General features: G+C 45.9%; 1 protein-coding gene across 6 annotated transcripts in view; it reads right to left on the bottom strand.

Annotated features, from left to right (window-relative positions):
* CSNK1G3 (casein kinase 1 gamma 3) overlaps positions 1-23,350 on the bottom strand; it is a 353,425-nt gene that overhangs the window by 166,772 nt on the left and 163,303 nt on the right. For all 6 annotated transcript variants that reach the window (XM_085632678.1, XM_085632682.1, XM_085632681.1 and 3 more), the window contains one exon: positions 19,171-19,256. In XM_085632678.1, the coding sequence (XP_085488804.1) occupies positions 19,171-19,256 (86 nt within the window). The remainder of the gene's footprint in view (positions 1-19,170; positions 19,257-23,350) is intronic.

Here is a 23,350-nt window from a genome sequence, read left to right as displayed (position 1 = left end):
AGCAACATTTCTGATGACGGAGTCTATTGTGAAAAATAAAGGAAGAGACTAGGGGATGTGGAAGCCCCTGTACATTCAATACAGTTGAAATATGTGGGCTAGTAATTAGAGCAACACAGGACAATGTAAATTCAGTGACATTAATGAGGAGGCTAGAGGGTCTGATGTCATGCATTTTGTAGGCCTTCTGTTCGCTAATTCCCTGTGCTTCAGAAAAGAAAACATGGGTATTGAGAGGGCTCAAGTTAGGCCTCGAAGGCAGAAAGATGGCAAATGTTCCAGATATATAACTGTCAAAACGGTCTTGCATCCATATAAAGAATTGCTTCTAAGGGAGGTCAGGATGCCTGACCATGTTGATTTGGCCCGGAGCACTCTGCTAAAGTTAAGGGCATGTGCCCGGCGATTCAAACACTTTTGCATATAGTGAACTTTCCCCTGTAGGATACAGTTTCAGGCCTGCTTCAAAGAAGGACAACATAATGTTATCATGAACTGTAAAATGTGACTATCAGAAAAAAACCCTACCAGCAGTCACAGGGAGAGGAAGCAAGCATGCCATTGGTGGAGATGAAGACTAAAGGCCGGTGGACATTTGGTGAAATATAAACTGTTTTTATTGCTACTGACATGCGACACAAGAGGTGTTGATGGATGTTTCAGAGGGAATGGGATGATGCAACAGGCAGGTAGGGATGGCTGTAGGCTGCATTGCGGATATTGGACCTGCAGCAGGGATACCAATGTGTTTGTGTGCTTGGACTTTCCCCTGCTAGAAGGACAAGAAAAAAACAATCTTCCCAAATTCATCTCCTTATGCATACCGCTGAGGTGTCTGAATGGTCCCGTAAACCTTGTTCCAAAATAGATCTCTAGCAATGCTAAGCAGCACCAGCGACATCAGCCACGTCTCTGCCTGCCAGGCACGATGATATCAGATTATATTAAGCATCAACGGCACACTGGTACTGGTTCCTGGGACTTTTTCTGCATCACATCAAGGCGTGCAGATAGGAGGCGAGACAACATCAACAACATCAACAACAATGACAAATACAGGTATCTTGCGTACCTTTGGATCTTATTCACAATACTGATTGGGGAGGAGAACGGCTTTGAGGAATCTCCAGAAAGATTATGTATCGGAGCTTTATTCTGCCTTCTAGTGGTTGGTTCAGAATTGGGCTTATTACTCTCCCTTTGCTTACTCTTCTTCGGGAAGGCAGGGGCGTCCCATGTGAATCCAGAAAAGTCGGCAAGCTGCAAAACTATTCCTACAGCTAAGTTGGCTTTTCTGTTATGCATGATGAATCTTTTCTGGAGGCAAATGCTGTGCATTATTCCGCTATCTAGTAGCTGGGTGTAGCACTGACTAAATGTGAACTAATTATAAAGCATATAAAGCAGCACTACCCCTATCCCCCAGCTTGTGAGCCTGGGTGCTGAATACAGTGCATGTTTGAAAATAGGTGTTTTAAGACTTTTTGTTGAACTTGTGCCTCTTTACACTAATGTGGCTCCCCTCTCTCGTCAAGGGTGCTCTTGGTTTGGGCTCTAGTACCGCAGTATCTATTTAGTACATTTGAATCATTGCAATGGCACCCTTTGTGACAGGCACAACAAAATGGTTCTGCACCCTACATTGCTTTGTTGCTTGTAGATAATACATAACTGCCCTCCTAACATCTAATGTGTGTAGGGCTCTTTCAGGTCGAATTTTAGCTTGTTTGAAAAAGGCAGATATGTGTACTGCCTTTGTAATAGGAAAGTCAATATGACTTTGGGCAGAAATGTGCGTGTTTTTTCATGACCGTAAATATTTGTATATGCTTGTTTCCGGTCCAGGGAGGACCTGGCCTGGCAGTTCGGTCTGGACTGTTCCCATGGGGCACAGGGTCAAGATTGATTTGCCTACGGCTGGGTCCAAACTGGGGTGGCGTATTGGGCAAAAGAATGATGGATTTAACCCAGATCTTTTGACTGGGGGAGAATGTTTGCATTGTCAGCATTCCATCCATCATTTGTTTGCTGTAACACCTGGAGAGGATAGGCATCAAAGGAAAGGCTCTTTCTTTACTTAGATTGTTTTTGACTGGCCGAAAACAGTTTGTGGCTCTTTCTGAATTGAAATCGCCCAATTTTACACTGCCGTGTGGGGTTCCACAGGGATCATCATTGAGCCCCACCCTCTTTAACATATACGTTGCTCCTCTGGCATGGCTAATAAGATCTCTGGGTTTCTCTGCAATTTCTTATGCTGATGATACACCCAGAGTGTGGTTTCAGTGACAAGCTCGCCGTTAGACACAGCAGCACAGTTCTATACCTGCCTTCACCAAGTTGGGGACTGGATGGCCACTAATTGTTTGAAATTAAATTCCAGTAAAACTGAAGTCCTACTCTTTGGCAGCAACACTAATTTCTGGTCCCCTGCTTTGTAGTATTCGAAGTTGGGCACACTACCTATTCCTACAAATAAGGTAAAAAACCTGGGAGTCACTTTTGACTCCAAGCTCTCCTTCAAAGGCCACCTTTGTATCTTTCTATACATTAAAATTACTTCAAAAGATCCTTCCATTCATCCCTGTTAATTTACGTAAGCTGGTGATCTCGGCTCGTTTTGTCCAGAGCCGATTACGGCAAGGGTGTTTTTATCAACCTCCGGACAAAATGTCTAACCAAATTACAGATTGTACAAAATGCCGGAGCGCACTTTTTGCTGAAAATTCGCAAGCACGAATCTGCCTCCGCGGCACTAAAACAGCTACACTGGTTATCAGTGAAGAAACACATTAAGTTCAAGGCTCTCTGCATAGCATTTAAAGCAACCCATGACATAGGGCCTATCGTTTTTTAAGCAGAACTTTCAACTATACACTCCCGCGCGCCATCTACGCTCAGCTCACACTCACAATCTGGTGACTCCCAGGTCCAGAAAAAGCTCCTGGGGCTGTAGAAGCTTTCTGGTCGATACGACCAGACTCTGGAATTCTCTTCCCCAGCGGTTAAAAGATGAAAACCACTTATTGGCCTTCAGGAAGGCGTTAAAGACTTGGCTCTTCAATCTCCGATTCTGAACTAAGATCCTACGGCATTTTTTCACCTGATGAGCTAGCGCCTTGACACCTTTGGGTAATTATATCGCGGTTTATAAATCTCTTTCATTTCATTTCCATAGTGTCTTGCTCTTCCTTTGGAGGTTCTGGAGTAGTATGTTGATATAGGTATATGTATTCTTCCTTTACTGCTTTGCTTTCTTGTGCCTAAACCGGCATCTTGAAACGTTCAAGGAAGACATTAAACTTCTCCATTATCTGTAGTACAACTGTCACTTTTTTTATTTTAACTTAAAGTGCATGTTGCTCGGTGTTGAGAAACAAAGGAATTACCGTTTCTGAAGTAAGGTTGTTTTTCCCCCTCAACTCCTCAACCTTTTACGAATCCCTGGGGCGCTAGAGGGAGCATGGCAAAAAGGCTGCTCTGTAGAGCTGCTCCGCCGGCTGAGTCATAAATCTGTAAATAATCCTTGCTTTCCTAACCGGAGTAGACCCCCTGCTAACTTGTATGGGTGACTGAACATCTCCGACACCTCCAGATATTCTTTTCACACGGTTTCCTGCATCAACAGCTACGGACGGAGCCACTGTATTTTTATCGGGAGCTCCCCGCATGGCGGCCTGAGCCAAGCTGGAGCTCGGAGCAGCGGCGAGCAGCAGGTGACGCCTGAGACACTCCGTGAGTGCTGCTGGGAGTTCGCGTGGTGGAGCCCTGTCCTGTGTGTCGCTGAGGAGTTGCGGCGAAGAGGGCAGTCGATCCGGCGACACTGGTGCGGCCGCCGGACGAGTGGGCCTGCCTCCGTCTCTGACCTGGGTGGCGTACAGGAGAGAGCCACTAGGCGTGGCGCAGCATACCCATCGGCCTGGAGTGCATGCCTGCCCGTGGTGCTGCTGCAGTGATCTGGTTCGGCAGCTGGCTCGTCTACTGCGGTGAGTGCTGAGGTGTGACGAGCGGCTGATAGTGATTTCTACGCCTGTCCCCGAAGGTGCCTTGCCCTTGCTGCCACGGGAGTGACTACGAATATTTTGGTTGGGAGACAACGAAGATTTGTTGGAGCGGGTCGCTAAGTGTGCACAGTGCCTCGATGGTGCCCTGAGGCTCCTGTGGTGTGCATGGATGGGCCTGATAAGCATCGATATTTGCACTGCTGCTCAATCAATGGACTGTACCTGCTCCCCTGTTTCCCCCACTAAGTGAGGCAGCTCCATTACGCTATGTGCTTGCTCTAGGTGGCTAGGCCATTTCTCTGAGCGTTTGATCATTGCCATTGGCCTGTGGAACGGGTGGACTGTGGCTATTGTTGGTGTGGACCGCTTTCTTATCTGTGCTGGGGACTGCGCGTTGATACTTCCCACCACCAGTGGTCGATTTTACACGCCTGCGCATGGAATTGCGCTCATCAGTAAGAGCACTAGACATCTTGACAATTTTCTCGTGCAGCTCCATACCAGCTACAGGAAGTTCCCCCTGTAGCTTCCCATCCCAGAGTGGGTTTATCGCTTTTCCGCAGCACTCACTTGAATTACCTGCTGGCATATCTATAACTCTGTAACATCAAAGGGTTGGTTCTAATCAGCAAGGCTGAGCCTCTTATCAGAATACAAAAAACACCTTACCTGTACTGTTGATTTCTTTCAAGAAACAAATCCAAACGGGGCGACAAAAAACAAATTAATGTCACCCGAATTAAAAAATTATTGCAAAATATATTTTTAATTTCAATGACCATTTTAAATGCATCTTGTCACGTGTAACATGTATCACAATACACAAAAAATTTTTACACCACGAAACCAATATTTTGACACTTTTATACTTTACAGAACGGTAAACGGAGGATAAAAAACACTGGCAGTACGCTACAGCAGCTTACCCGTCTTCAACTTGGCGCACTTCAACCTCTCGGCGCACCCGCTTCGCGGGTGCCCCTTCGCCTGTACTGAGGAGGGGAACACACCTGGCGCTTGTGAGGAGCACTGAGGCATTGGGGAGGAGGAGCGGCATCAGGCGTGTGGCTGCAGCGGGGCTGCGAGCGTGCGGGGACTTCAACTACCAGAAGCCCCTGCTAGACCGACGGAGAGCTTCCGGTCCGCTCTCCCTGCTGGCCCGCCCCCCGCCCTCCTGAGGCTTCATAACAACATCCTACTCCCGCAGCGCGGGACGCAGCCCGGGCGAAGACGGGCAAAGACAGGGCCGTTTTAGGCCGTTAGAGACCGTGTAAGACCGGACCGGGCCATTCCTCTTGGCTCCTAATATTAGTGTCGTATTAGCTGGCCTGTCTACACTACTTACATATAATTGTAAAATCCCTCTTACACAATGTTCTCGCGTGAAACAAGGAGTAAGGCTTCTAAGTTCTCCAAAAGGGCTACAGGTACCCTAGATGATTTTATCACCAGGACTAATCTCTCAATTGACAATGAAATAACCAAACTTCAGCACAAAGTTTCAATAGAACTTGAGAGTGCTAGGAGGCTCTCATCTGAATTTGCACTTGGAAAAAAATCTTCTCTAGGTAGCATTGCAACCTCCAAAACGCCTGACCGCATTAATGGCACAAAACCAATTATAATCTCGGCTGAGGTTCACTCAACACCAGATGAAACAACTCCTCTTATTTATCAGGAACCTCCTGGGCCTTCTGTTAGAGCCGAAACTGGAAGCCTATTACTGCTGAATTTTCCAAAGGAGAGTGCTGAGGATATTATAAATGAGGAGCCCTGTCAGCAAATAGCTGAGATAGAGTCTAATAAAGGCAAGCCACCTGCCAAGGCTGCATCAAAGCACAAAAGAAAACGCAAACACCTAACCGCTTTCGCTAGGAAAAAAGCAAAAGTAGCCCTTAGCCATAATATCACGGGGGGAACATCAAGTTTGCCTATTGTAACAACTGACATTGTACATGATGTAGCCCCAGCACTTGTAGAAAATACTAATGCTATTTTAGACGAACAAATTTCTATCAGCATGTCTGAACATTCAGCTAGCGAGGGGCAAAGAGTCTCGTCTGATATGGCAGATCAAGATGGTGGAAAAGAAGAATTTTTAAAAATAGTGTGGGAGACACTAAAGAGACTACTCAAACCACTAGAAGTCAGGCTTACTGACATTGAGAACCATCTACTTGAAGTTGAGAAAAGTATTATCACTTTGTCAAGTTTAAGCCTTAACTGCACTGATGTGCCTAGAACCATTAAACAAACTCCAGTTCCCGCCCCGGTCTCAACAACAAACACATATTCATCGATTGTGCAGCAAAAAAAGGAGGGGATAGTAGGGAATACCAATGTCAAACAACCAAGTAGTAGTACTAAAGACAAACCCAATCCAACTCCCCCAACTTTTACTGCTGTAAATGCTACCAGTAAATTCTCACAGAAAAAGCAGGCACATAGTAAGACTTCTCAATTACCAATTGTTCCCTCTTCCCATTCCTCCAATCAGAGCGTATTAGTCCCAAATAAATCTCGATCTAATCCGCCTGTATTTTCCCATATTAACTCTGTAAGCAATCAATCTCTGCCAGACAAATCCTCTATAAATACCACTCATAAGTTAAACCATCAGTCTAGCCATATGCACAGTAACTTCAGAGGAGGGTATATAGATCTGCCCCCAGACGCTAGTCCATTTGTAGTCGTCCTCACAGGGGTACCAGAATTGGATAGCCAATATGAAGAAAATTTCTATTCTTTAAAAAATAAAGTGATTTTTTGGCTAGACAAATACAAACCCATTCCTAACCAGATGAAAAGCAAGATCCTTATGGTTAGGAGGGTACCATGGGTAGGGCCAACGGCCAAATCAACCACGGGTGACTGTATTGTCATATCTTTCGAAGATCCCCGAAGTGCTGAACTAATATGCAATTGGAAATCGTATGGTGTGAATCCTCCCATTGAAGCTAGACCCCTATCATTTTTCTACCCCTCACCTAGACCCATACACCATGTCCCCAAGTGGAACCATGTCAACCATTATTATGGCAGTGCTCCCAATTTGGCTAGACAGGGTGATTATAATATGTGGTCTGGCATTACCACCTTCAATAGATTCAGTTGCCTTGACGCCGTCGATTGACTTGCCACTATGCCTGACTGTATCTCTAATTTATATGACACCTTCTGTAGCATGGACAAAGGTAATACCAAACTAAAAAATGTCCTACATTTGCATAATGACGATCGGACCATTAAGGTTAGGATGCATAGGACCTTTTCAAATCCCCAGAAAATGGAATTATCTTACAAAGTTGGATATGTATGCTATAGCAAAGCTAAGGATGGTCCGGTTGGGGGACATAATACCGTAGTGAAAGAAAGAGTCAGGGATGCAGAGAAAGATATGCTAAATCCTCAGCTAGGCATTTTATCTAAACAGTGTGTAGTCAATCCCTCCCATGATACTCAGAGTCTATCACCTCGTCTAATTATCCTATCTTGGAACATCGCAGGTGTTTGTAAGAACTTAAAAGATCCTGACTGGGCAGACTATATTGACACCTGTGACATTTGTCTGCTACAAGAGACCTGGGCAACAGAAGTTCCACATCGGGTTGGATTCAAAACCTATGGTATTGAGGCAGTACAGTCCGATCGAGGAAGACCATCGGGGGGCCTTTTAATTTGGCTAAAAATCACCCTGGCCATGCAGGTTGATCTTGTTGACACTGGCTCTCCCGATATCTTGGCCCTAAGGGTTACCCCACCCTGTGGAAACGGATTCTACATCATTAATGTTTATAACAGACCGATTGGCCATTCCAAGGTCTCACCAACACTTGAAGCCCTGGATCTTCTCTTGAAAAACGTAGTTGGAGATATCCCAGTCATCTTGGGAGGAGATTTAAATTGTAATTATGAACCTGTTCCGGGCATTTCTGATGTGTTTGAAGATGAGGACCAAGCGTATAATATCCCTCAGCTTGGTACCTCAAAATCTGTTAAATACTCCACATTGGCCAGCCAAATATTAAGACTCACTGCAGACCACGGCCTTAGAGCAGGAAATGGCCGTCTCCCATCGGACTTGCATAAACAACCAACCTTCTCTAAAGCTAAAAGCAATCTAGATTTTGTACTTGTTTCTCTTAGCCTCTGGCATTTCTTGATCGATCTGAAAGTAGTAAGCAGGGGGGAAAGCGATCACTATCCTTTGGAACTTTACATCAATATGAATTTGGTTAGTGATACTACCACAACATCAACTGTAAGCACGTGTGAGGACGTTCATATAAATAACAACAGACGTGCATTAAGATGGCCACGCGTTCTGGCGGATGGTAAGGCCTTAGCGTTGGTATACTCTCTTTTTGAGCAAACTTTTGCACACACAGTTGACCATGGCTTCTCACCTGAACATCTTGATCACTTTGTTGATCTCCACAAAATCTTCTTTTCAGAACTAAAAACGTATTTATCAGACATGCCGAGAAAAAAACAACAAATTATAAGAGTGGCTAATCACGGGAAGTTATGGTATGACCACTCGTGTAGGACTGCTAAAAAAAACTTATTGCTTGCCATTAAAAACAAGGCAAAAGAAGAAGTTAATCTTGCAAGGTTTGAATACAAACGCGCACTCAAAACATCTAAAAGACTATGGGAAGAATCAATTTGGGCTGAAATGTTAGCTGCAGCAAAAATTAATGATAATGTCGGCTTCTGGAGGCTGGTGGCTAATGGGGGGCATGCTGGGAGAGTTGTAAAAGATGTATTCCTGGATGAGATGACCTGGGTAACTCACTTTACAAATCTTTATAAACAATATGATGGTGACAGTAAAGGGAGTTCATGGTGCCCCCTCCCTATTGAATCTCCCATTATTGAACCCCTCAATTTTACACTGGATGAGACAGTAAGGGCAATCAACGAACTTAAAAACACCAAAGCCCCTGGTCCTGATAAAATACCGGGGGATCTTTACAAACATGAAGTTGACGTTTGGGCTCCATATGTGAACCGCCTTTTTAATGCTTTATCAACAAATTGCAACTTTCCTGATAGCTGGCGTGCAGCGGAGGTTGTGTTAATATTTAAAAAGGGGGATAGATTGATACCCTCTAACTACAGACCCATTAGTCTGATGGACACGCTCCAAAAATTATATGCTAAACACTTGCTATTCAGGATCAACGACTGGCTGGAAGACTCGAACATAATCTCCAAATTTCAAGCTGGTTTTAGGAGTAGGACCAGCACTACTGACCAAATTTTTCGATTTTGCTGCTTGATTTGGAAGTATGTGCACATTAAAAAAGGTCACTTGTATGTTGCCTTCGTTGACCTGAGGGCTGCATTCGATCTTGTCCCACGCAGTCTACTTTGGAAAACTTTAAGAGAAATGGGTCTACCGGGATGTCTCCTAGCCCAAATAGTTGAGCTGCACGCTGACAACTTTGCAAACATTAGGTGGGGCCCTAATGGCGAGTTGACACGCAATATTCCCATTGAACGTGGGGTCCGCCAGGGATGTGTCCTGGCCCCTACCTTGTTTTCGCTGTTCATTAATGATGCCCCTGCTTATTTGAATGTCTGTGTTAACGATTCGCCGCAGCTCAATGGTGAAAGGGTGCCTGCGTTGCTTTTCGCAGATGATACTTTGCTTATATCTCAAACAAAAAAGGGCCTCCAGGCACTCCTTAATTCCTTTAGTCGCTATTGTCAGATAAAGGGCCTGGAAATCAATGCTGACAAAACAAAATGCATGTCATTAAATCCTAGTATGCCAGATAGAGGGTCTTTAACCCTGAATAGCCAAAAACTAGATATTGTGGAAAACTTCTCCTATCTGGGTGTTGTGCTCGATTCCAAACTAAGTTGGAAAGCCCAAATCGAGAAAAGCAAGATAGCGTATGCCCAAAATGTTAAGCCAATTTTATGTAAAATGAATTCTAGCACGAGTAAAAGTGTAACCCCTGTTTTAGAACTTTTTAAATTTAAAATACAATCTGCTGTGCTATATGGAGCAGAGATATGGGGCGCATGGGCCAAGAATAGCTTTCAAAATTTGGACAACAAATTCATGCGTGCTTCTGTAAGGGTCCCTAATAGTACACCTCTTCTACCGCTCCAACTGGACCTGAACCTTAAGAGAACAGACCATCTAGCTATCTTAAGACCATTAATATTCTGGGTTAGGCTCTGGTCTACCCCGGAGTTGATAGAATATAGAAATGGTCTATGTGAACTGATGACTCTTGATTCTTTTAATTCCATCCAATGGCTAGTGCATATCAAAAAATGGTTTACACTTCTGGGCTTATATTCTATGTGGGAGGCTCCTGACAAACTGCCCACCTCTTCTAAATTAATAGTTAAGCGAGCTTTTTGGACCCACATGAATAGAAATTTAGTGGATGGAATTAGTGTAGGCTCCGCAGTCCAGTTCTTTCTGTCATTCAAGGATGAGTTCCGTTTTGAACCATTCCTGGACGAGATAGAGCCTCCCATTGCAAAAACCCTTTACTTAAAGTTTCGATATGGGATACTTATGCTTAATTACAACACTGAAAGATGGGCACAAAAAAGATTGGGAGAAGTGAACGTCAAAAAGGGGTTTTGCCCTATGTGTCCCGATGTCTGTTCTGAGAATGAGGCTCATATGTTTTTTGTTTGTAGCGCCTACATGAATGCTAGAAAGAAATGGTTAAAACCAATGTGTAACCTTTTGGGAACCAGGTCTTGCGCTATAGCCTTTAGGATCATGAAAAGTAACTCAACCCAGTACATTGTATTTAGCATAAGTAAATTTCTATACTCTGCCTACATAACTCGTAAGAAACAAGGTCAGGTACTTTGAGTTGGGAATGTGTATATGTTTACAAAACTCTTACATTTTTAGTATTTTTAAATATTTTTAAAAATTGAAATGAAATGAATTGTATTAAGGTATTCATTTTCTATGTACTATTTTCTTAAACTGCTGCTATGTATACAGTTTGATTTTTTTAAATGTATGTATGCAACTTTTATGGCCAAATTGGCCGAAATAAAGTAATAATAATAATAATATTTTGACCCACCAGACGATAAATGACTTTAGGTCATACAACATAAATGGACAACATCAACACAACTGACTCAAAGACAGGACATATAACAAAAAACACAGAAAACAGTGCGAGTTCTGTTAAAAAAAAGAATAGATTTCTGCACTGCGCCAGTCAAAGTACACAATTTTCAGAGTTGTAAAACCAGGCAGAAAAACTCCTATTATTAATCACACTTCTTGTTTTTTTGCCAACACAACAAAAAGGTCGATGCGTTTCAAACCCCACAATTGCTGACTGGGGGTTTTCTTCAGGACCAGACGGTATTTAGCTAAATCAGCCGAGCAGACCTCTGACCGCGATTGAATCCGGATGCGTACAAAAAAGATATTGCAACAGCCGGCTTTCACAGAAGGCAAAGTTGGCCCCGCATCAAGGTTTCACACATCGCACGAACTCACAACAAACTTTTAAAGGCGAGCCTCCCTCCTGCGTCGCCTCCATAAGTCACCATGAATTCAGCTTTGCTCTGTAAAATACAAAAAATCTAGAGGAGAACCGTACATTCATTTTGATACAAAATCAGCTGATTTCGCTAATTAGCTCCTGGCCCTGAAGAGAACCCCCCCAGTCAGCAATTGTGGGGTTCGAAACGCGTCGACTTTTTTTGTTGTGTTTGGCAAAAAACAAGTGCGATTAATAATAGGAGTTTTACAACTTTGAAAATTGTGTACATTGACTGGCGCAGTGCAGATATCTATTCTTTTTTTAAAGAACTCACACTGTCTTCTTTGATGAATCTAATGCTAAACAATTGTTTGAACAAAAAAGATCACCTGGTTGCATGTTTTATGTTATATATCCTGTTGTCCATTTTTGTTGTAATGACCTAAAGTCATTTATCGTCTGGTGGGTCAAAATATTGGTTTTGTGGTGTGTGTTGTAACAAAACAATGTGTGTATTGTGATACATGTTACACTTGACAACATGTATTTTAAATGAGTTTAAAAATGGCAATTGAAATTAAAAATATATTTTGTGCTAACTTTTGAATTCGGGCAACATTCATTTGTTTTTTTGTCTCCCCGTTTGGATTTGTTTCTTGAAAGAAAGCATCAGTATAGGCGAGGGGTTTGGCATATCTATAACAGCATACCGGCTGACCTCCGAGTACATTAGCCTTACAGCTCACTATGGGGAAGACAGAGCAGGGTCAACCGCGCCTTACGTTTGAGCTGCGTAAGTCGCGAAAAGCCTGACAAAAAGCGGCTCGGTCTCAGAGGTTGAGGCACCCGGCAATAATCTCACGAACATTAAGAAGACTCTCCTGGCGGAAACACTGGACAAACATGCAATGCGACCGGGGGAAGAAGAAACGTGCATCTCCAACGCTGAAGATGGCCTGCAGCAGGTGACTTCCAAGACGCTTTCGATGGAAAAAGTACTAGCGGTCATTCAGGCACGAAACGAAGATTTGGAAGCCAGGTCCAGACGCAATAATATCCGTGTCACGGGCTTGCCAGAATCCACAAACACAGGCCGCCTGGAGTCCTATACAGAAAATCTTCTTCGGGCAATTTTTGGGGCCAAACACTTCTCACAGGTGCTGATTGTGGAGCGGGCCCGTCGCTCCCTGGCTGCCCGTCCTCCCCCGGGAGCTCCTCCGCGTTCTATAATAGCCCATTTGTTAACTTACAGAGATCGGGACGTTGCTCTTCGCTTGGCCCGAGAGAAAGGTACCATCACACATGAAGGCAATACTCTTGCATTTTACCCTGATTTCACGATGGCTGTGCAGGAGGCACAGAGCGACTATCAGTCTGCTAAGAAGCTTCTCCTTGCTGCGCAGATACCGTATGCCAGCTCTACCCAGCACATCTGCCTATCGGAATCAACGGGAAACCCAGAATCTTCACCACCCCCAAGTTGGCAATGGACTTGGCCAAGTCTCTCGAGCGGCACAGTCACGACCCCATCTGTGTCGTGGATGCTGAAGATGGGAGATCCGGCGAGGTGGAAGCCGACTGATCCTATACGTGCCCCAGTGGGTGTGCCTGGTGATGCTCGGCACCAGATCTGACTGTGAACTCAGGGGATCTGCGATAGGAGTACCAGTATGTGGGAATTGCAGACTCAGGTGGAGTGAGTGGGATACCTGCGCTTGAACTATCCAGATAATATCTCCCCTATTTCTTGACTTTGCATTATGCTTCGCTGCATGCAACCTCTCGTATTGTTTATTTCAGATCTCTCAGGGATCTGGGCAAGAAATGTTGTTAAATATGTTCAGCCACCTCCTTTGACACCGGGTGGGTATTTGTGCCCTGGCCCTCTCCGCATGGGTGTTCCCCAAAGCTGTTTGTTTACTGTGTGTTTTTTACTTGGGTTCTGATTTGGGAAGTTTGGGGTGGCTTTAGCAATTATGGGGTGCTAAAGTGGGTGGGGGCGGAAGGGGGAGGAGGGATGGGTTTCTGTGGGTGATAATGTTTTATGTACTTAGAAGGCTGGAATGAGAGCGTTTGGCACTTATCTTCAATTACGGTACATGTATACTTTCATGGATTTGTGCATCCTGATGCGATATTAATTTCTTGCTTAATATGGAATGTACGGGGGCTAAATTTGCCGAAAAAGATTTGTCAGGTATTGGCACATTTGGATCGCCAAGGGGCAAAAATTGCCCTTATACAAGAAACACATTTGACAAAGCACTCTGAAATGTTGGTTGGGGCACATTGGGCCCGTTTTCAACTAGCCGCCTCCTATTCGTCGTACTGATACTGCGGGTCGGTATGCCATAATGTATGGTAAGCTAGCGGGCGTGCTAATCACCATTGTAAATACCTATGGCCCCAACATAGACGACCCTGCTCTCTATGACCGTATCCTTGCTATCCTGCAAGATTGGCCTGAAGCAGTTATTGTACAGGGGAGGGAGGGTGGGGGGGGGGGTGGGGGGGGGGGAGGGAGACCTCAACACCCACCTGGACCCCAGAAAGGATAAATTGAGTGGCAGGGAGGGACACTCCCCTGGTGCGGCTCGTGTAATAAAGGGATGGCCGAACTGGGACTGCTAGATATATGGCTGACACCGCCACGGGGAGAAGTTGGAAGGCACAAATATTTCCACTGCACATGGTAGTCTAGACTACTGGCTGATGAGTGAGAGGGCGGCGGGCTTGGTGTCTGCCGTAGAGGGGTTACCCCGCACACTTTCGGATCATAACCCTGTCCAACTCACTTTACACATCCCGCAACCTGTCCGGGGGCGCTGCTAGATTCTCTTTATTTAGAAACAATACTCTAGGTCATTACGCCATACTTTGCACACAATAAAGGATCCGTAGACAGTGCTGGGATACTCTGGGAAGAGTTTAAAGCTACCATTAGGGGCATATGCATAGGCACATCGTCCGGCATATTAAAAGATTTGCGAGGCCAGTTAGCCATGGTGGAATCTACCCTGCAGCAACTTGAGCAGGACTACGAAACCTCGCCTTGCGAGTTGACACTGGCATCCATAAAGGACTCGATACTCGAACACAATGAACTGGCAGAGGGGGAGATGAGGTACATTTCTAAACACTATGTAGCCCGCGCCTACGGAGAGGGTGGAAGACCAGGACATTGTCTAGCCACCAAGGTTAAACATCGAATAGATTAGCACAGCATTACTAAAATTACCGATGACACTGGACATCACTGCCCAGTTCAGGCATTCATATGCAAAACTGTATACCTCACAGGGTACGACGGATACCACGTACTTTGACACCTACTTATCAAGGGTAACTATCGCGTGGCTGTCGGACGGCTAGCGGGAGTTTCTTAGCCAACCGATTACAGCGGAGGATATCCGAGCGGCGATAAGTACTCTTCCTAATAAAAAAGCGCCTGGCCCCGACGGGTTCCCCTCTGAATTTTATAAGGCCTATACGGAGGAACTCACCCCTTACATATTAGACATGTATGCATATGTATGCAGAAGCATATGAATCGGGAGTGCTACCACCAACTCTTCATGAAGCGCTGATCATTACGCTACTTCTGGACACAGTGCAGTTTCGGGCTTATCCTCCCAAGAGGCAAGTCTAGGATATTCAGAGTATGATAACGATGTTTCAGCCTCTATCCTGGATTTCGGCGAGAATTACTCTGAAGGTGCTGGGCCTCATGGCCTCCTGCATCATACTAGGGAAACATGTCAGGTGGCAAATGCAGGCTCTGCAGTGGAACCTGAAGTTCCAGTGGGCGCAGCACCGGGGGAGTCACTCTGTCATGGTCCCGCTCTTGGAGGAGACTGCAAAAGACCTAAAGTGGTGGTTAACGAACCGTGATTGGGTCAGAGGAAGAACTCTCTCACTTCCCCAACCAGATCTCACAGTAGTGACGGATGAATCACTCGTGGGATTGAGCGGCCATCTGGAAGAGGTGGAGATCAGAAGACCCTGGTCTCTGACAGAATACAGACTCCACATAAACATGCTGGAGCTCCAAGCGATCCAACTGGCATTGAGAGCCTTTCTACCCTCCATCAGGGCAAGGCTCGCAAAAGTATTCACAGAAAATACCATTGCCAAGAGGCTTTGCGTCTCTGGAAATGACAAACAGCAAGGCATATCCCTGGTGCTTTAACACCTGACAGGTTCTCTGAACGCAAGAGTGGACAAACTCAGCCTAGCGGATCACAAATGGTGTATCCATCTGGAGGTAGCACAAAGTCTCTTTCAGCAGTGGGGAGCACCTTGGTTAGATCTGTTTGCCGAGAATGCACAATGTCGGCAGTTTTGTGCGCTGGAATTTCCAAGGCGGCTCTCGCCCGCAGACTCTATTCAGCTCTAGTGGAGCTCAAAGCTTTTGTATGCCTTTCTGCCCATACCACTTCTGCACAGAGTTCTCAAGAAGATCAGGAACAAGCAAGTCTCAGTATTTCCTGTGGCTCCGGACTGGGCATGGACAGTCTGGTATCCTGAGCTTCTCAGCATGAGCCTCGATCATCCTAACAGGCTGCCCTTTGGGAGTATCTTCTGTCACAGCAGCAGGGCAGGGTCCTCCACCCAAACCGGCCAACTCTCTCCCTTCTTGCGTGGAGATTGAGCAGCGACAGTTGACAGCTTTCGACCTTCCTCCCAAAGTCTGCAATGTTATCCTGACAGCCAGGTGCCCCGCCAACAGGACGGCATTCGCCTGCTGGTGGAACACATTTGCATTATATTGTATTGGAAAGTCTATGACCCTCTCTCTGATGTCCTTTTTATCTTACCCTTGTCCAGCAGGGCTCTGCTCTGGGCACTCAAAAGGGTTACCTTTCTGCTCTGTCTGCGGCTGCCGGACCAACCCTCTCTATTTAAGTTCCCTATTGTGAATAAGTTTCTTAAAGGTCTTGTAAATATGCCCCCCCCCCTTTCATTATGTCTCAGTGGGACCTTAATTTGGTTGTCTCTTTCTTAATGTGTGCTCCTTTCGAGCCTCTTCATAATTGTCCCCTCCGGCTGTTCACCATCAAGACAGGCTTTCTAGAGGCAACAACATCTGCCTGGAGGGTGAGTGAGATGCAGGCATTATCATTCAAACATCCACTCCTGTCTGTTTTTCCAGACAAATTGGTGCTTCACTCTCGGGCCTCTTTCCTGCAGAAAGTGGTAACACCATTCTCTGTGGGCTAATCCATCACCTTGCCCGATTTCTATGCTTCTACACAATCCTCAAAAGGAGAGGAGCGACTCCACAGTCTTGTCCCAAAAACAATGCGGTCGTCTACCTTGACAGTACAAGAAAGTTCCAGGTGTACGACTAAATCTTCGTTGGGCATGTTGGAGCGAAGGAGGGTCGGGTGGTACAGAAACAGATCATTTTGTACTGGGTCATTCTCTGTATTAAATTCTGCTACCCACTAGTCGAGAAGCAGCCCCCTGAAGACTTAAGGGCTCCTTCCACGAGGGCTAAACCTGCTACCACTGGTTTAGCACGTGGAGTCCCAGTCTTGGAAATGTGCCAGGCAGCAACGTGGGCATCGCTGCCCACATTTACAAAACATTACTGCTTTGACAGTCAGGTCCGCAGGGATGGACACTTAACCCTTTCGGTCCTGAAGGACCTTTTAGTTTAGAATTTATCTGCAGCCCACGACTGGGGATGGTATTGCTTGGGTATCTATTCAAAGGTAAGGAATCTGCGGCTAGATGCCTCTATCAGATGAACAAGTTACTTACCTTCGGTAATGCATTATATGGTAGAGACACGATATAGCCACAGCTTCCTTACGGACCCACTTATCCTCCCTACTCTGCGGTTAAGTTTCTAGGGTTAGGGCTAATCCCTTTCAGGGCCCTAGGTTGGACATACCATTGTCAGTGCTCTTCATGGCTCTGCGCTCCTGGAGTAGAAAGTAGTGAAAAGTAATGGACGTCAGTGTGCCGAGGTGCTGCCTACATACACAATACGGATGTCACTTCCCGCACCAATAATGCCATGCAGAGCCAATAGACGTCACCTACTAATGGAGACTGCTCACGAAAAAACCTTACAGATCCAATCTGAGGGCTGAGAAATTCAAAGGTACGGAATTCTGCGAAGAGGTCATGTCTCTACCAGAAAATACGTTACGGAGGGTAAGATAATTGGGCTCTATGTACATTTTGAAACAATACATTTGGAAAAAACGCTATATTGTGGAGACACATCATGATTCTCATTATATTATAAGATGCATCTTGTCAAAGGTGACGTTTTAAGGAATACATTAATGAAATATTTAATATACAGTGATAGTTATTGTGACCTACCTAGTTCATCTACTCTTCCAACTTCTGTGGCTCCAGCTATTCCCTCAATGCTGCAGAGGTATATAATGGATCGTACTGGCTCTTTTCAGGGCTCTAATTTCAGGACTTGTGATGATCCTCAAACCTGGCTAGGTAATCTTTTTAGTTTTCTGAAAGACGTTCTCTTACTCTTCTTTAGAAGTCATTCATTAACCAGTTTCTTACATCCATTCACTGACCTTGGCTTGGTTGAGACCACAGTCACTTTGCATTCTTCCACAGTCTAAGATTCACTTTTGGTGCTGTTTTCACCATGAGCATTGGTCCTACTTTACAACCTCCTCAGCCACAACCAGAAGTTCCCTCTCTGAAAAGTTGTGCTCCTTAATCTTTCTGACGCCATGTTGTGAGACGCAAAAACAATTTGGGACCAAACAATCTCTAAAAGGATGGCGATGGTTTCAGAAAGCGAATTTCAAAGTCAAGAGAAAATAGCTGCCAGTTGTTTATCCCACTATGAGGCAGGAGATGGCTGCAAAGCCTTCAAGGGACCAATCAGTGATCTCCTGACACAACTTCCTGCATTAGTCTCATTAGATTTCTGAATATCTTGGGACTAATAATATTTTGCAGGCTCAAGATACTTTGTGTGGTACACTTCCATTCGATTATGCAGCACCCAGTAATTCTGGGATTGGTAGAAACTGCATGCAGTTTCCGAATCCCGTAAAGCGAACAGAGAAATAAGCTGTTATTAAATCTTTTAGGCCCGGATGTAAAATGCAATAATTGCATTACTAGGTGCGGATTTACTGCACCCAGTAATAAAATTACTCAAAATGGGCACCCAAAAGTGCAGTTTTGCTGTATTAACCTGGTAAATAAAGAGGGCTGTTACACCTGGACCTTTTCTACAACATAGTTGCATTTGCCCTATCAATGACCAGTGTTAAATGATGATTTACATTAACTGTCATTGAGAAATATCAGTTCCTAGAAAAGATAAGGGAGTGTACAAATTTGATATGCCATGTTTCAAAAACCTATCTATGAGGCCAGGGGATACCCAATGGAACATGTAAAAATTGGGGAACTTAGGCTGCCCCAAATTAATATGCATATATCTTACGCAGTATAAAATAAAACATGTAATGAAATATAGAACATAAGAAATTATATAGTATTGAATAAAGTTAAAAAATACGAAGGGTTTAAAAGGAAAACAATCAGCTTTAAATTAGACTGTAGACTTCAGTATATGATAATCCTTTGAGTTACTTTACTTTTCCCACACAATGCGATACACATTTTGCCAGTAAAGCAAACTTTGTCAAAGTAATGAATAAAAAATACTCTACCTTTAAACCTTGCCAGGGTAGGCTCCCTCGTAGAAAATACATAAACATATGACCCAAAGCTTCTAAATCATCTCGTCTACTTTGTTCTGAAATGCAAAACATTGACAGTTTTTTGTCTTTATTTTAAATCTGAGCATTTCAGTTTGAATATCATTTAAAAAACTGAAAGTGTTAAAAAGAACAAAGCATTTGAAACCACCCGCAACTCCCCACTCCCCCCCCCCCCCCCCCCCCCAAAAAAAAGGATTACGTTTAAAAACTGGAAAACTAATTTAACAATGCTATGGAAAATTCAGTAGTCGAGCCATTATTACAAGGTATGTCAAACATACTGATTTCCATAGGAATAATTGTCAACAGTTTCATAATAGGTTGGGGGTCCAGTGCAAGAAATATTTTAGAGGCCCCTGCTAGAAACAACATTTAGTTTTACTACACATTTTCTGCTAATTCAAGCTCCATGATGCCAAACAATATAACCATATAGAATTCTATATTAAAGGCTGAGATAGCGAAATTAACAGAAGATGTTATGTTATGTTATGTTAGTGCTATTTGTATTGCGCACGGCTGCTCCAGCGAAGGAGCGTCCCGGCGCACCGACAAGGTGGCGAACACAACACAACTGGGGAACAGAAATAATTATTAAGAAATTGGGGAGTGAAGGATTTAACAAAGCTCAGAAAATAAATGAGTTTTAGCGGCCTTGCGGAAGGAGAGCAGGTCACCAAAGGTCCGGAGTTTCAAAGGGAGAGCGTTCCAGAGTGCGGCTGCCCGCACCTTAAAAGAGCGACCCCCCACCCGACTGAGTTTGAACCGAGGGGCTACCGCTAATTCTTGGTCTAGCGAGCGCAGAGTGCGGCCCGGGATGTAAGGGCGCAAGAGTTGGTGCAGTAAGGGAGGTGATAGGCCCTTCAGAATTTTGAAGGAAAGGCACAAAACTTTAAAGTGGATCCGCTGCCTAACGGGTAACCAATGCAAGGCTCGCAAAGATTGACCGGCCGAGCAAAACCTAGGAAGACCTATGATCGCTCTGGCCGCAGCGTTCTGCACTCTTTGAAGTCGGGTTAACTCAGCCTGGTTTAATCCTATAAAAAGGGAGCTGGCATAGTCCAACCGTGCCAAAACCGTTGCTTGCACCACCAATTGACGAGTTGCGGCATCGAAGTATTTAAGGGCAGGGCGCAGATTGCGCAGGATGCCGAAGCAGCAAGCCGCCGTCCTTTTGGTGTGGCCAACAAAGTTGAGGGAAGGATCCAGCCAAACACCAAGATTTTTGATCTCCGCAACCGGAGTGGGGGTCGGCCCCAGCTCAGAGGGCCACCAGGTATCTCCCCATAGGTCCGTCCGCTTCCCAAAGATCATCACCTCCGTTTTTTTGGCGTTTAGTTGGAGACAGTTGGACGTCATCCAACCAGCCACCGCCCTGAGTCCTTCTCTGAATCTTGGGGCATCCACCCCAGAGTCCCCGCTGATCGTGACCGCTAGCTGGGTGTCATCTGCGTACGACACCATGGTCATACCACAGAGCTTCACAACCTCAGCCAGCGGCCTCACGTAGATGTTAAACAACGTGGGGCTCAGTGAGGAACCCTGTGGGACCCCAAGAGACAGAGGATGGCATTTGGACTGGTAGGGCGGGGACGCCACACAGAAGGAACGATCCCTGAGAAACGAACGGAACCACTGGTGTGCAGTGCCGATAACCCCTATCTCCTCAAGACGTTGCAGGAGAATGTCATGGGAGACCGTGTCAAAGGCGGCGCTTAGGTCTAACAAAACAAGCGCCGCCGTTTGACCTGCATCCAGAACTACCCGAAGGTGCTCGACCATAGATAACAGTGCTGTCTCCGTACTGTGGCCAGCCCGAAAACCATTCTGGGTGTCGTCCAGAATGTTGGCACGCAACAGATGACCAGAGAGGGCGGTGTTGACATGCGCCTCCGCGAGTTTGGCTGGCCACGGGAGAAGTGAAATCGGGCGGTAGTTCTCCGATTTTGTAGGGTCGAGAGATGGTTTTTTCAAAATGGGCATTACTACCGCATGCTTCCATTTCAAAGGCACTTGGCCTGATGATAGCGACGTGTTGATTAAGTCGCAAACCGGGCGAGCAAAAACCTGGTCTCTGAACATAGGTGGCTTGAGCGGGTCGTCCGGCGACCCCGACTTAACTCGGAGAGCCAAGGCCGTGTAAGACTCCAAAGAGAGAGAGGGGAGAGAGTCTAGCACCACCTGATCCAACCGGATGGGAGGCCCCATACTGGTTTGTGCAGTGGAGGAGGGGAAGGCCCTATATATGGTCTGGACCTTCTCCAGAAAGAAAGCCGCCAGCGCTTCACAATGAGTATTGGAGCTGATGGAGTTACCGGCCGGCTTCCTTGCCACTAGGTCTTTAAGGGCCTTAAAGATGGTTTTAACAGGATTCCCACTATTGCGAAACTCCAGAGCGTAGTATTCAGCCCGGGTTCTACAAACCGCGCGGTGATAAGACTTGACCGCAGCCATATACAGGGTTTTTTTGCTGCTGTCATACCTCTTCCTCCAGTCTCTCTCTGCACGTCTGCAGACACTTTTCAGAGCCCTCAGATTGCCATCATACCAGGGACTGGGGGCGCGGGAGCCACACTTACTGAAAACCATCGGGATAAGGGAGTCGAGGGCCCTGGTTACCCATCCGCAGAAATGGTCATAACCAGACTCCACGTTCTCCACTGCACCCAGTGGGTCGTCAGTGAGAAGGCGGTGGAGATCTTCCGCCTTTAATTTGCTCCAGCGCCGTCTGGGCATGGCTCGCAGTGGCACCTTAAGTGGGGCTTCATCAAGACTACAGTGAATGGTCACGAGTGAGTGGTCTGACCAGGTCAGGGGGAGGGGGGGGGCCACTGTAACCCCTTCTAAGTTAGAAAAAAAGGGGTCCAGAGTGTGGCCACCACTATGAGTGGGGTCCGAGACCAGCTGGAACAATTGAAGGGCCTCAAGGTCCGCCACCATCCCTCCCACAGAAGAAAGACACAAAGTGTCAAAATGGAGATTCAAATCACCAATGATAGAGAAATTGGCAGACCCTACTGCTAGTGAACTAACCGCCTCAGGGAGAGCCTCTCGAAATGCCACTGAGCTACCAGGTGGACGGTAAATCAGCAATCCTGACAAGGTAAAATGCGGAGTAACCGCAACCTTGAACAGGGCGCTTTCGCAGCCCGTGATGTTCTGCACACTCCAGGCGCAAGAGTAGCACGATTTAACAGCAAGAGCGACGCCACCCCCTCTCGAAGAGCGGTTGACAGACAGAAGACAGAGGGAAAGTTCACTTTCCCAGGAATCACTGGGAAGGTAGGCACCCTGGGCAGTTGCCCACTTTGCCAATACCTTAAAATGTCTCATTGGGGTGGGGGCTGGGGTAAGGGTTCAGCAAGATGTGTACTTGCTGAGCTCCACTGAAGGCTCCCAACCGGGGACTCTTGGGATCCCCAGAAATCGAATGGAACAACCTGAGCAAGGGAGACAACACCCCCACCTTCGAGATGCCATGGAGAGATGTGGAGGCACGCGGCTTCAGCAGCTGGTGCTAGTCAGTGTGGCGCCAATTCACGATGGTGGCTGTCACCGCCAGTAGTGAGTTTTGGCATGGCCTACAGCATATATAGGGCTGCGTGATACCCTAACACTCGCTAGGCTGAATGGGACCTAACAAGAAGACCCTCTGTCACTCCCGACCCAAAGGTAAGGTAGAGCTGAGGCAGCAGAAGGAGATCTGCTTTGCTTGGATCCCTTAGAGGCGAGGGCTGATGGCTTCTTGGGGGGAGCAGAACTGAAAACGTGAAGGATCTACGGAAAGCACCCAGGAGTCTTCACTGAGGGGCTGGGAGGTCACCTATGCAGATCCTTCACCAGAAAGAAGACAACATGGGAGTTCCAGGAGTCCTGCCTTTCCTCCCCCACCTGCCCCACTAAAGAGTAGCTCCCATCAGCATCCATGGGTGCATGCCCTAGGGCACCCGTTGCCTCAATAAACTAGCTTTACAGCAGATGGTTACCACCGCAAAACAGTGACAACATTTGTTTGAGAGGGGCCAAAATCTGGATATTCAAAAAAACTAAGACTGCATGCAAGGCCCTGGCCTGTGGTACCTGACAACAGATAGACTTAGGGCCATGTTTAGAGTTTGAATATGTTTCG

This window comes from Triturus cristatus, chromosome 2_1 (genome assembly GCF_964204655.1).
Source record: "Triturus cristatus chromosome 2_1, aTriCri1.1, whole genome shotgun sequence".
NCBI lineage: Eukaryota > Metazoa > Chordata > Amphibia > Caudata > Salamandridae > Triturus > Triturus cristatus.
This window is presented reverse-complemented; position numbering and strand designations above follow the sequence as displayed.